General features: G+C 51.7%; 1 protein-coding gene across 1 annotated transcript in view; it reads right to left on the bottom strand.

Annotated features, from left to right (window-relative positions):
• The window catches only part of LOC111538319 (serine/threonine-protein kinase MRCK beta), an 84,334-nt gene extending 83,505 nt beyond the window's left edge, over positions 1 to 829 (bottom strand). The window contains exon 1 of the mRNA XM_026447497.2: positions 88 to 829. Coding sequence (XP_026303282.2) covers positions 88 to 262 — 175 coding nt within the window. The 5' untranslated portion in view covers positions 263 to 829. The remainder of the gene's footprint in view (positions 1 to 87) is intronic.
• Positions 830 to 14,193: the final 13,364 nt, after the last annotated feature.

Here is a 14,193-nt window from a genome sequence, read left to right as displayed (position 1 = left end):
GGGCGGCAGGGTCTGCCCGGGCGGGCGTGGGGGTGCGCGGGAGGGGGCGCAGGGGTCGCAGGGCCGGCCCTGCCGGCGTGCACTTACCCCACTCGAGGAACTCGGCCACGTACTTGTCGCGGCGCAGGGCCGAGTGGCTGCACTCGGTGTACAGGCAGACGAGCACGTCAAGCAGCGTCTCCACGCTCAGGGCGCTCTCGTTGCGCCAGGGCCCGTCCAGGAGCAGCTGCTCCAGCTTCTTGAGCCGCACCTTGGCCGACATGGTGCCGCGCGGCCCGCTCCCGACGCGCCGGCCTCTCGCAGCCCGCTCGGCCAGTCCGTCAGGGCGCGCCCTCGGGGGCTCGGGGGCCGCGAGCCCCGGCAGCAGCGGCGCCTCCTCGCCGCCCCGTCCGCGTCGTCGCGCCCCGGCCTAGGCCGACATCTTGGGCTCCGTCCCGGCGGCGCAGAGTCTGGGGCGCCGGGCCCCGCGGGTCCATGGGCCGCTCTCCTCCCCTCGGTGCCGCCGCCCTCCCCGCTCGGGCGGCCCGCCCCCGCCTCGCCGCGCCCCCGCCGTCCACAGCCCTCAGCCCCGCCCGCGGCCGCGCCCTCCCCGCCGCCGCCGCCGCAGACTAGGAGCGGCGAGGAGCCTAGCGCTGCGCAAGCCCGGCCGGCGCCCGAGCCCCGACCCCAGCCCCGACCCGGCGGCCCAGCCCCGCGGCCCGCAGCCAACCAGGGCGCGGCCAGCACCGGCGCAGCCAACCACTGCGGGGCCGGCCACTGCCGCGCTGACCTCAGCGCGCCGCCCCGCCCCGCGCCCGGCTCCCAGCTCCCGGCGGGCTCGGGCCTCGCCGCTTGCCGTAGGGAGCCGGGATGCTGGGAAGGCAGGGCCGGGCCCGGGGAGCGGCGCGGGGGGGACGGGAGGGGCGGGGCGAGTGCGCCGCCGAGATTGCGGGGTCCGCGCATGCGCAGAGCGCGCCCCGGTGGGCGTGTGCACCTTCGCCCAGCCGACACGGTTCCCTCCGTGTTTGGGGTCCGACCGCGCGCGTAGCGGATCCTGGGGCCGAAGGCGACCCCAAGTATCGAAGAAGCAGAGTCGCGATCTCCGGTCGTCGGGCCCGGTCCCACAGTCCCGGCGGGCCCATGTTGACTGGGGGTCTCGGACCGGCCCGGCCGAGGTGGGTGTCGAGGGCCGCCCGGCAGGCGCAGCTCTGATGGCCTCGGCGGGGCTATTTAAAACGGCTTGTCCCAGCTCGAATTGGTCCTGGAAGACTCGGGTCATACCCCTGACTTTACCGACGAGAGACCGAAGCCCAGACGGTGTGGGGTCAGGGCCCAGGCTTGTGGGGGCTGCTGCCAAGGCGGGAGCCAGCGTCCCCAATGCCCGGTGGATTCGTGATGGCTTGCAGAGGGTTTCAGTTTCCACTGTCCAGCCCTCCCTGCAGACCAATACCTGGGTGTGACAGTTCGGTAGCGGGGAGGTATTTGTCTCCAGGCTGCGTTTGCCTAGCGAGTCGCTGTATTTACTAAGATTGTTGGTTAATTTGGGTGGCTGGGGGAGGGAGGTTGATGGAGATACCCCCGCACCCCAACAAACCCTTGGCGTCAGGAGAGGAGGGGCTATTCCTGAAGCTTGCGGAAGGTCACCGAAATCGTGGGGGTGACTGAGAGCTTCTGGGGCGCGCGAGTCCAGGGGAAGGGGCGGAGCCGATGAAGGGGCAGATAGGGGTTTGAAACCGGAGGCTAAGGGAGCCTGAAGCAAAACTAATTCTGGAGCTAAAAACAGGAGTGGGCCCGGCGCGGTGGCTCACGCCTGTAATCCCAGCACTTCGGTAGGCCGAGGGGGCGGATTGCCTGAGCTCAGGAGTTCGAGACCAGCCTGGGCAACAAGGTGACACCCCCGTCTCTACTAAAATACAAAAAATTAGCCGGGCGTGGTGGAGCGCGCCTGTAGTCCCAGCTACTCGAGCGGCTAAGGCAGGAGAATTGCTTGAACCCGGGAGGCGAAGTGAGCCAAGATTGCCCCACTGCAGTTCAGCATGGGCAACAGAGCGAGACTCCGTCTTAATAATAATAATAATAATAATAATAATAATAATAATAATAATAATAATAAGAGTGGCTGCCTATGCTGGAGTTGTTGACCAGAACAGGTCGAGGAACCTTCTGGGCTGCTGGTAATGTTCTATGCCTGGATTTGGGTAGTAGTTACATGGGAGTACGTATAAGTAAACATTCTTCAAATTGTCTTCTAAAGATCAGTGCATGTCACTGTGTGAATATGTATATAATACCTTCATTTCTTAAAGGCAGGTGAGAACAATCTGGTGTTAGAGGTGAGAGTACTGGTTGCCTTTGGGGTATGAACTGGAAGGGGACACAAGAAGAGGCCTCTGGGGGGCTGGGTACATTCTGTATCTTCATCAGAGCCATCTTGTAACGTGGGTCTGTAAAAGTATATAAATTCATCAAACTATTCTAAATATTTGCATGTTACTGTATGTGTATGAAACCTTAATTAAAAGTGGTTTTAAAAAGTCTGAGCAGATCACCTGGCTCAAAATCAAAGACTTCCCACTGGTTTTAGAATAGACACCAAATTTTTTTTTTTTTTTTGAGACAGAGTCTCCCTCTGTCGCCCAGGCTGGAGTGCAGTGGCGTGATCTCGGCTCACTGCAACCTCTGCTTCTTGGATTCAAGCGATGCTCCTGCCTCAGCCTCCCAAGCAGCTGGGATTACAGGTGTGTGCCACTACGCCTGGCTAATTTTTTTTGTATTTTTAGTAGAGACGGGGTTTTGCCATGTTGGCCGGGAGGGTCTTGAACTCCTGACCTAAGTGATCCACCCGCCTTGCTCTCCCAAACTTCTGGGATTACAGGAGACCAAATTCTTTACCAGTAGAATAGCCAGGTATCTGCATTTGTATGGGACGGCCTCTTTCTTTCTTTCTTTTCTTTTTCTTTTTTTTTTTTTTGAAACAGAGTCTTGCTCTTGTCGCCCAGTCTGGAGTGCAATGGCATGATCTTGGCTCACTGCAACCTCCGCCTTCTGGGTTCAAGTGATTCTCCTGGCTCAGCCTCCCTAGTGGCTGGGACTACAGGCACCTGCCACCACGCCTGGTTGATTTTTTTGTATTTTTAATAGAGACAAGGTTTCACCATTTTGGCCACTGGTCTCGAACTGCTAACCTCATGATCCACCTGCCTCAGGCTCCCAAAGTGCTGGGATTATAGGTGTGAGCCACTGCGCCTGGCCGGGTCTCCACCTTTCATCCTGTCCCTGTGTAAGTTTTAACTGTGTCCTCACAGGTGACTGGATGTAGACAGTGTGCTCCCATCTCCTGACACCACAGGCTCTGCCTGGCCTGCCCAGCCCTCCCGCCCTGTTCTCTGCCATGTCTCTTCAGCCTCTGACTCCAGTCTCCCTGATCTCCTTGCTGCTCTCAGTGGTCCCTACTCCTTCCTGCCTCCCGGCCTTTGCACTTGCCTGCCCCTCTGCCTGGGATGCCCCTCCCACACTGCCTCCACTTTGTCCACTTAACCAAATCTCTGTTTCCACATCGCCCCTTCAGGGCAGCCTTACCTAACTCCCTGGGCGAGATCAGGCCCCAGTTCACCCTGCAGGTTTCCTTCTCGGCACTTGATACAGTGGGTACGTGGGGGTCTTGCCTACTAGCCTAGACTAGAAATGTTTTTGTGCCTCAGTCTCAGATGTAAAGGTGGAATAATAGGATTGACCCTGGCATTTCAGTGAGTTTGGGAGGGGATTGAATGAGTTGATACCCAGGGAACACTGAAAACAGTACTTGGCTCATAGGAGGTGCTGCTATCATACATTAGAATGAGTATTTCAGAAGCCAGGGACTCTATGACCAGCTGACAGATGGAGCAACCATGGGTCCTGGCTCTCGGCCCCTAGGCCAGGGAAGCCCAGCTGTATGTGTCCTCAGGCACCTGTGAGCTTCTGCTGTATCCTCACAATAAACTTCTACTTGACTGGTTCCAGTGAATTTCTGGTCTTTGCAACACACCAACCCCAGACTGAGCGTAGTCTTATCCCCAGTAACCTAAAATGTACGCACTCTATAGCTACTTCAAGCCAGAAATAATAAATTGGTTCAGAAATTAGAATGTTGAGATTTGCAGAGCTAAACCTCTGGCCTTAACTTTAAATCTACCCCCTTGGACCCCTTAGGACCTGAGATGAGCAAGGGGAAAGGGGGCTGTGCCTGGTGCCATCTCCTTCTTCCCCAAACCTCCCTTGGCTCGCTCAGCCCCCTTCTGCCCATCTAGAGCCACCACCGGGAAGGGAGGAAGGGAGAAGTGGGGAAGGGCTCACATCCCATCTGGATTAGCAGAGGGTAAGGTTGACCCTCTCTCTCCTGGGAACATTCATGGGCTCCTTGGTGGTTCCCTGCTGCTTTGTCTCCTGAAGTCCCCTTAACCCAAGCAGTTGTGCCACTGGGTGGGTGCTTACCCGGTGACTGTGGAGGGGAGGGGCCTTCTGCTCTTCCTGAGGGACTCTTGGACAAGACCTCAATGGATCCATGGTCTCATGCTTGCTCATCCACCCAGCTCACATCTGTCCTCAGGAAACACTGCACACTTCTTGCCCCGTTAGTGAACAGGTGGATCCCAGCACAGCAGCATAGCTCTGCCTCCTAAACAGCACGTAAGCCCCTCCTTCCTGGCTAGGAGCCAACCCCCAGGCCACTGTGCCCTCCAAATGGAGCACCAAACATGGAGCTCTCTGAGAAATCCCTTGGAAGGCCCCCTCACAGGGTTACAGCGAAGGAAGGAGGGCCCGTCCCCTGTGTCCCCGGGCAGGGTCACCTCGCCAAACCTTCTCTTCCACTCTCATCTTTTATTCCTGAGTGTGGGACAGAGTCCCAAACACTTCCCTTGACAGTCTACACGTGGTGATCTGACATAGCATTTGAGAAGTCCACATCTGCTCTCTCTTCTTGCCTCCTGGAAACTTCCATGTACCGTTCTTATACATTTACAAATGTACACCAAAGGTCATCGTCCCTTTGGTGGACAGTCCTTGTATTGGTCTGCCCTCACTCTGTCTCCTGAACACCATACCCTGTGAGTCTCCGCTCCAGCTCCACTCTGATCATAGGATTCTAGAGGGGCTGGCACCACATGTGACCCAAGACCCTCGTCAGCACTTCATCCCCCTTCAGTCATCATGTGACTGAAGCCAGGCCAATCAGAGAACTTATTTATTTATTTATTCATCTATTTTTTAGAGACGGGGTCTTGCTCTGTCATCCAGGCTGAAGTGCCTTGACAGAATCATAGCTCACTGCAGCCCCGAACTGCCAGGCTCAAGCAATTCTCCCATCTCAGCCTCCAGAGTAGTGGGGACTACAGGTGTATGCCACCACATATGGCTAATTTAAAAAAATTTTTTTAGAGAAGGGGTCTTGCTATGATGTCCCGGTTGGTCTTGAACCTCTGGTCTCAAACATCTTGCTCCCTCAGCAGATAACTTATTTAGAATGTTTTATACTGGCTAGGCGTGGTGGCTCACACATGTAATCCCAGCATTTTGGGAGGCTGAGGTGGGCAGATCATTTGAGGTCAGGAGTTCGAAAGCAGACTGACCAAAATGGTGAAACTTTGTCTCTACTAAAAATACAAAAAATAAGAATACAAAATTAGCTGGGCATGGTTGTGCATACCTGTAATCTCAGCTACTTGGGAGAATGAGGCAGGAGAATCACTTGAACCCAGGAGGCAGAGGTTGCAGTGAGCTAAGATGGTGCCACTGCACTCCAGCCTGGGTGACAGAGCAAGACTCCATCTCAAAAATAAAAATAAAAAGAAGGCCGGGCACAGTGGCTCATGCCTGTAATCCTTGTTTTGGGAGGCACTTCGGGAGGCCGAGGCGGGTGGATCACTTGAGATCAGGAGTTTAAGACCAGCCTGGCCAACATGGTGAAACCCTGTGTCTACTAAAAATGTAAAAATTAGCTGGGCGTGGTGGCGCACGCCTGTAATCCCAGCTACTTGGGAGGCTGAGGCAGGAGAATCACTTGAACCCGGGAAGCAGAGGGTGCAGTGAGCAGAGATTGTACTAGTGCACTCCAGCCTGGGCAACAGAACAAGACTCCATCTCAAAAATAACAATAGTAATAAATAAAATAAAAAGTAAAAAGAATGTTTCATACTAAAACTGGGGGAGCTTCTTATCCCTTCCTTTAGACCAGGGGTGGGTAAACTTTTTCTGTAAAAGGCCAGACAGTAAATGTTTCAGGTTTTGTGAACCCTACAGTCTCTGCATCTACCATTATAGCAAGAAAGCATCCATAGACATTATAGAAAAAAGTGAGCATGACTGTGTGCCAGTAAAACTTTATTTACAAAATAAGCAGCAGCCTAAATTTGGCCTGCAGACCCGTAGCTTGCTGATCCTTGCTTTACAACACAAGCTGTGATGGTGAGACTTAAGATCAACAGCCACAACACTTGTTAGAGAAAGAAAGAGAAAAATGAGAAAGAGATCTGGTTAGATGAAACAATAAATTTTCCTTTTTTTCTTGGCCAGGTGTAGTGGCTCATGCCTGTTAATCTCGACATTTTGGGAGGCCAAGGCGGGCGGATTGTTTGAGCTCAGGAGTTCGAGATCAGCCCAGGCAACATGGCAAAACACCACCTTACAAAAATGCAAAAATTGGCCAGGTGTGGTGGTGTGTGGCTGTGGTCCCAGCTACTTCGGAGGTTGAGGTGGAAGCATCGCTTGAGCCCAGGAGGTAGAGGCTGTAGTGAGCCAAGATCACACCACCGCATTCCAGCCTGGGTGACAGAGCAAGCAAGACTCTGCCTGCCTCAAAAAGAAAAAGGAAATTAATTTCTGCTTCTAGCTTAGATGGTGTGATCGGGACCAGATTTACTCTCTTACCTGAAACAATGATTAAAAAAAAAAGAGAGAGAGAGAGAGAAAGAAAATGGACAAATCACCTAAAACAAGGATTTTCATGACACTGGAAATCAGGCATCAAAGGATAGTAATTAGCCAAGCGTGGGGGGTACACACCTGTAACTCCAGCTACTCTGGAGGCTGAGATGGGAGGATGGCTTCAGTTCAGTACTTCAAGGCTGCAGTGAGTCATGCTTGCACCATGCACCCCAGCCTGGGCGACAGAGCAAGACTCTGTCTCAAAATATACATATTTTTGACAAAGTACAGTGATCCCTATCCCTGAGACACAGTAAAGAAAAGAGGTGGTTCTATGACTGCCCTGCCAGGGAAGGGGAACTGAGGTGGAGCTCAGTGGACTCCCTTAGGTGAGGAGACAGAGCAGAAACTAGGGAGACCAAGGCAGCTAGACCTCTCAGGACAGAGTACCATAAATGAGTGACCTGCACAGAGAAAGCCCTGGAGATTGGTAGAGAGTCTCCTCAGGCATCCAGCAGCACGCTGGCCAGTGCTCACGCAGGCTGGATTAGGGGAAATAGTGCCAAAAAGGATTGGAGGAAATGGTGCCTGATGCTCACATAGACTGAGAGTAGTGTTGTTTTCCACTGGCCAGACTGGAAAAACTAATAATTCACAGGTATTGGGTAGAAGTCTCAAGAAAGTTGTGCCTTAGGAATAGGATTCTACCACTAGGAAGTCATCCACTTGCCTTTCCCCCAGCATCCCAGAAAAAGCTCTAGACTGAGCACTGCTCCAGATCTGCCTAACAAATTACAAATATAAGACACGAAAGTATTAAACAGTTTCCAAGTAATTTCATCCCAGAGCAAACCTCAAGAAAATGTATAGGAATAGAAAATATTCAGCACCCAAAGAGGTAACATCGCAATGTCTGGCATCTAGTCAAAGATTACCAGACATTCAAAGCAGCCTACGACGGGGATGTCATCAGTTCATCAAAACCAACCCAGAACTCACACAGATGCTAGAATTATCAGAAAAAGACATTCAATGTTATTATAACTGTATTTCATGTGTTTGAAAAAGTTAATAGAATCATGAAAATCATTTTTAAAAACTGTAATAGAATTTCTAAAGATGAGGTAACTACTATTTCTGGGATTTAAAATATGCTGTATGGGGTTCATGGCAGATTAGACATTACTTAACAAAAGGTTAGTGAATCTGAAGAAATAGCAATAGAATTTATCCAGAATAAGACGATGAGAGAAAAAAAAAAAAAGAATATGAACAGAGCATCAGTGAACTGTGGGACTATTTCAAGCGGCCCGATACATGGATAATTGGGATCCTGAAGGAGAAGAGCAAGAAAGAGGAGGAACAGAAAAAATATTTGAAGAAATGACCGAAAAATTTCCAAACACAATGAAAATTACAATCTCACAAATTCAAGAAGTTCAGTGAATCCTGAGAACAGGAAATATGAAAAACAACAACAACAAAACACCAAGGCACATCATCATCAAATTGCTCAAAACCAGTGATAAAGAAACAAAATAGGCCAGGCATGGTGGCTCATGCGTGTAATCTCAGCACTTTGGAAGGTCAAGGCGGGCAGATCACCTGAGGTTGGGAGTTCAAGACCAGCCTGACCATCATAGAGAAACCCCGTCTCTATTAAAAATACAAAATTAGCTGGGTGTGGTGGTGTGTACCTGTAATCCCAGCTACTCTGGAGGCTGATGCAGGAGAATCACTTGAACCTGGGAGGTGCAGGTTGCAGTGAGCCGAGATTGCACCATTGCACTCTAGCCTGGGCAACAAGAGCAAAACTCTGTCTCAAAAAAAAAAAAAGGCCAGGTGTGGTGGCTCACGCCTGTAATCCCAGCACTTTGGGAGGCTGAGGCGGGCGGATCACGAGGTCAGGAGATCGAGACCATCCTGGGTAACACGGTGAAACCCCGTGTCTACTAAAAATAGAAAAAATTAGCCGGGTGTGGTGATGGGCACCTGTAGTCCCAGCTACTCGGGAGGCTGAGGCAGGGGAATGACGTGAACCCAGGAGGTGGAGCTTGCAGTGAGCCAAGATCGCGCCACTGCACTCCAGCCTGGGCCACAGAGTGAGACTGTGTCTCAAAAAAAAAAAAAAAGAAAATGGAAATAGAGATGTTTTCAGACATGCAAAAGCCTCCCATGGAGGCAGAGGTACAGTGCTTGATTGACGTCTTCAGATTTTATAGATAGCATTGACTACCTTGAGTGAGCCTCTCTGGTTCATTTACTGGGTGACCTCTAAGACAGCCAATTTTCAGTGAAACCCAGAGCACAGATGGACCCATCAACAGGCCCAGGCTTTGGTGTCAGCTCCCCTGCCACTTTACCCAGCAGATCTTTTTTTTGAAAGTGTGAGTGGCAGACAGATTTGTGGAGCAAGTCCTGATAGAATCACAGTGTGTACCTCCAAAGTTTTGGAATAAGTCCATGCTTACTTCTGCCAACAAGTTTTCTTCATTTCAGAGGCAGCTACTGGCTTACTACTGGGTCTTAATATAAACTGAATCTTCGGCCAGGGATACCAAGAAACTATGTGACCCAAGCTGTTTGTCCATCAAAAAACAAATGCTATCTTATCCACTGAATCATAAAACTAGATATGTGGCTGGGTGTGGTGGCTCACACCTGTAATCCCAGCACTACAGGAGGCTGAGGTGGGTGGATCACCTGAAGTCAGGAGTTCGAGACCAGCCTGTCCAACATGGCAAAACCCTGTCTCTACTAAAAATACAAAAATTAGCAGGGCATGGTGGTGCGCACCTGTAGTCACAGCTACTTGGGAAGGAGGCCAAGGCAGGAGAATTGCTTGAATCCAGGAGGCGAAGATTGCAGTGAGCCAAGATCATGCCACTGCACTCCAACCTGGGCGACAAAGCAAGACTCTGTCACAAAAAAAAAAAAAAAAAAAAATACACACACACACAGACACACACACACCCAGCAGCATTCCATTGTAAGATGAGAGTAGGCCCAAACATTTCCGGGAGGAACAAGTAAACTTCCTGAGTAGGTGCCTTAGACTCTTAACAGTATTTCTTCCAACTGTTTTGCAACATTTGTTTCCTTTTTGTTTTTTTGTTTATTTGTTTGTTTTGTTTTGTTTTTGAGACAGAGTCTTGCTCTGTCATCCAGGCTGTAGTGCAAAGACTCAATCTTGGCCCACTGAGACCTCTGCCTCCTGGATTCAAGGATTCTCCTGCCTCAGCCTCCCAAGTACTGGGATTACAGGCATGCGCCACCACACCTGGCTCATTTTTATATTTTTAATAGAGATGGGGTTTCACCATGTTGGCCAGGCTGGTCTCGAGTCAACCTTAGGTAATCCACCCACCTTGGCCTCCCAAGCATGAGCCACTGCGCCCAGCCATTTTGCAACATTTCTTTTTTTTTGAGATGGAGTCTTGCTCTGTCACCCAGGCTGGAGTGCAGTGACATGCTCTTGACTCACTACAACCTCCGCCTCCCAGGTTCAAGCAATTCTCATGCCTCAGCCTCTTGAGCAGCTGGAATTACAGGCATGTACCACCACGCCCAGATAACTTCTATATTTTTAGTAGAGACAGAGTTTTACCATGTTGGTCAAGTTGGTCTCGAACTCCTGGCCTCAAGTGATCCACCCACCTCAGACTCCCAAAATGCTGGGATGACAGGTGTGAGCCACTGCGCCTGGCCCTGCAACATTCTTAACCTGCAGCTATGCCCTCATGGGGAATACTTTGTGATCAGTCAACAAAAGATGAAAAAGTGGATCTGGTCCGAAATTTTTTCTGCCTGGAGTGCTAGCTTCCATTACAGGTAGATGTCTAGTGCTTTATAGACATAGGAGAGGCCCAGAAAGTCAGCATTGAAGAAAAATCCTTGCAGAAGACAAAACTTGTACAGTGATTCACAGGCTCTAGCTAACAGGTTGGCTGGACAATTAGAAACTTGACTAAAATGTTCCAGGTGGTCCTCGGGACAGGCAAGGGGATGGATTTCTCAGAATGGACACAGAGTACCCATAGGAATGAATGCTCATTCATTCAGGGGCACTTACTGGGGAGGAGGCTCTCAGTACCCAGGCAGACAAGGCAGCCTCTTCTGAGGACATCCATTGGCCTCCTCCCTCCCCTTCCCCAGTGCTGCTCAAAGAGCCTGTGGACAGATGACTGAGGCAGCAGAGAGGGAGGCTATGTAAGGGGCTCAGAGGCATGACCTTTCCTCACCGAGGCTGATTTGGTATCCATATGGCTGAGTGCCCAACCCTCACAGCAGGGACCCACCCTGAGCTCCTAATGTGGCGCCAGTCCCACAAGGTACAGTTGCTGGTGGCCAGCTTGATGACATTGGACCCCTTCCATCACGGAAAGAGCAGTGATTTATCCTCGCATGTTTTAGGTAAGAACTTGTTTTTCCAGCCACATACTTCTCTCAGCACTACTATTTGTGAACTCGGACAGCGCTTTATTTATCCATCATCATGGCAACTCAAACACCATCACTTTGGACTGAGGGACTCATTTCATGTTGAAGGAAGTATGGTGGAGAGTTCACGGCTTTGAAATTCCCTGAATGTACCATGCACCCCATCACCCAGAAGCAGCTGGTTTGAGAGAATGGAGGAATCGTCTGCAGAAGATGCAGTTAAGGTGCCAGATGAAAGCCAGTAGCCTATGAGGTTAAGGTACCATCCTACAGGGTGTAGTGTGCGCCTCAAGCCAGCAAATGGTATGTGGTACCCTCCCCCGATACCCTAAATGCATGGGTACCCTCCCCCGATGCATGGTAGGGTATGTGGTACCCTCCCCCGATACCCTAAATGCATGGGTCCAGGAACTGAGCAGTGGAGGCAGGAGGGGCCCTTCCCATTACTACACCAAATAACATACTGGAGGAATTTTGCCTGCCTTCCTGTGTGTGACCTTGGGCCAGTGTCCAGGAAAATGTTTCCATCAGGAAACGCAGTCATGGTTTCAATGGATTACGGTGGAACTGCCCCTCCCCCCACTGGCAATTTCCGGTTCCTCGTGCCACTGAACCAACAGGCAGAGAAGGGATCACTGTGCTGGCTGGGATGACAATCCTCATCCTCAGAGGGAGTTTGCATTGAATGGATTCTCACACTGAGGCAAGGCGCGACTTACACAGTCATACACCACATAACGATGTTTTGGTCAGTGACTACCGCATACATGACAGTAGTCCCATAAGATTATAATATTATGTTTTTACTGGACCTCTCCTATGTTTTAGAGACACAAATTCCTGCCGTTGGGATACAGTTGCCTGTGTGTTCAGTACAGAAACATGCTGCACAGGTTTGCAGCCTAAGAGTAAGAGCCTGTACCATCCCAGCCTGGGCGTGTCCCGTCTCAGTTTGTAAGTTCACTCTATGATGTTCACACAACAACACTGCCTAATGACACATTTCTCAGAATGCATACCTGCCACTAAGTGACGCATGACTGTACTTTCTTTTTTTTTTTTTTGAGAAAGGGTCTTGCTGTGTCGCCCAGGCTGGAGCGCAGTGGCACAATCTTGGCTCACTGCGTCCCTGACCGTCCGGGCTCCAGTGATCCCCCCGCCTTAGCACCGACACCCCACCCCCTGCCCCTTTTCAAGTAGCTGGGACTACTGGTATGCACCACCATCCTTGGCTTTGTTGTTGTTGTTGCATTTTTTTGTAGAGTTGGAGTTTCACCATTTTGCCCAGGCTAGTCCCAAACTCCTAGGCTCAAGTGATCCGCCTGCCTCGGTCTCCCAAAGTGCTGGGATTACAGGCATGAGCCACCACACCCAGCTGTGACTGTACTTCTTGCTTAATGTTTTTTATTATCAGGAAAAGGGAAGGGAGCTCATTAAAGACAAGAAATAAAGGAATCAGATTCTGAAGGAACAAAAGTTTGGGCTATCCCACCAAGGCTTTAAAAAAAGAAAAAAGTGCTGGCCAGGCACAGTGGCTCACACCTGTAATCTCAGCACTTTGGGAGGCCGAGGGAGGCAGATCACTTGAGCCCAGGAGTTAGAGACCAGATTGAGCAACATAGGGAGACCCCCTTCTCAAAAAAATACAAAAACTAGCCAGGTACTGTGGCTCACGCCTGTAATCCCAGCACTCTGGGAGGCCAAGGTGGGCAGATCATGAGGTCAGGAGTTCAAGACCAGCCTGATCAACATAGTGAAACCCCATCTCTACTAAAAACACAAAAATTAGCCAGGCATGGTGGCGAGTGCCTATAGTCCCAGCCACTCGGGAGGCTGAGGCAGGAGAATTGCTTGAACCTGGGAAGGCTGAGGTGGGAGGATCACCTGAGCCTGGGAGGTGGAGGCTGCAGTGAGTCGTGATCGCACCACTGCACTCCAGCCTGGGCGACAGAGTAAGACCCTGTCTCAAAAGAGAGAGAAAAAACAGTGTTGCTGAGGAGCCAGCTGAGGGGAGAGGCCATGGAATGGCGGCTGAGGAACGCGGCCTGGGCAGTGTGGCTCGCGGGCATCTGTTGGCAGGCTGCTTCCCTCCTGCCCATTCCCACCCCCTCTCACCTCCGTGAAGGGGCTGGTAGGGCCCGGCTCTCAGCCTTCAGGTTGGTGCACACAGTTGAGGGTGACGGGACGTCATGTGCCCTGGGTGCTGAAGACACAGGGCAAGCGTGGAGACCAAAGGGCAGCCGGGTGGACAGCTGCTGGAGAGCTGCCTTTGCCCCTCCAGACCCAGTCTCCACCCTGCTCTGTATCCCCATGGGCTGCGCCCACAGGCCACCTGGCCCTCCAACTGCTGGGTTTGGCCAGTGGGGGCTCTGGCATGTGGCTGGGAGCTGGGGGAGAGGAGGGAGTACTTGTTCCCCAGATTCCCTGGGAGCTGCGTCTTGGCCACGTCTTTCTACCAAAGTCTGGGGTCCCTCTCCTCGGAGCTTCTCTCTCCAGGATCCGGCCACTCCTCCCTCCTGCCGTCCTCAGAGGGCCCAAAGGTGAAAACAGCTCCCACCCCTGCCTGACTTGCTGGCACCCTGCCCACACCTTGGTAAGGTGGCCTCTCTCATCTTCTCCTCCATCCCCTGCGTCAGTGTGAGCCCTTCTGGGACTGCCTAAGACAGAACACGCACAGTGACAGTCATTGTGGTGCTCCTGGTTTTAAAAACAAAAGCTTAGGCCAGGCGCGGTGGCTCACACCTGTAATCCCAGCACTTCGGGAGGCTGAGGCAGGCAGATCACGAGGTCAGGAGTTTGAGATCAGCCAGGCCAATATGGTGAAACCCTGTCTCTACTAAAAAGTATATAAAAATTAGCCAGGCGTGGTGG

Source organism: Piliocolobus tephrosceles, chromosome 6 (assembly GCF_002776525.5).
Source record: "Piliocolobus tephrosceles isolate RC106 chromosome 6, ASM277652v3, whole genome shotgun sequence".
In the NCBI taxonomy this organism is placed as follows: domain Eukaryota; kingdom Metazoa; phylum Chordata; class Mammalia; order Primates; family Cercopithecidae; genus Piliocolobus; species Piliocolobus tephrosceles.
This window is presented reverse-complemented; position numbering and strand designations above follow the sequence as displayed.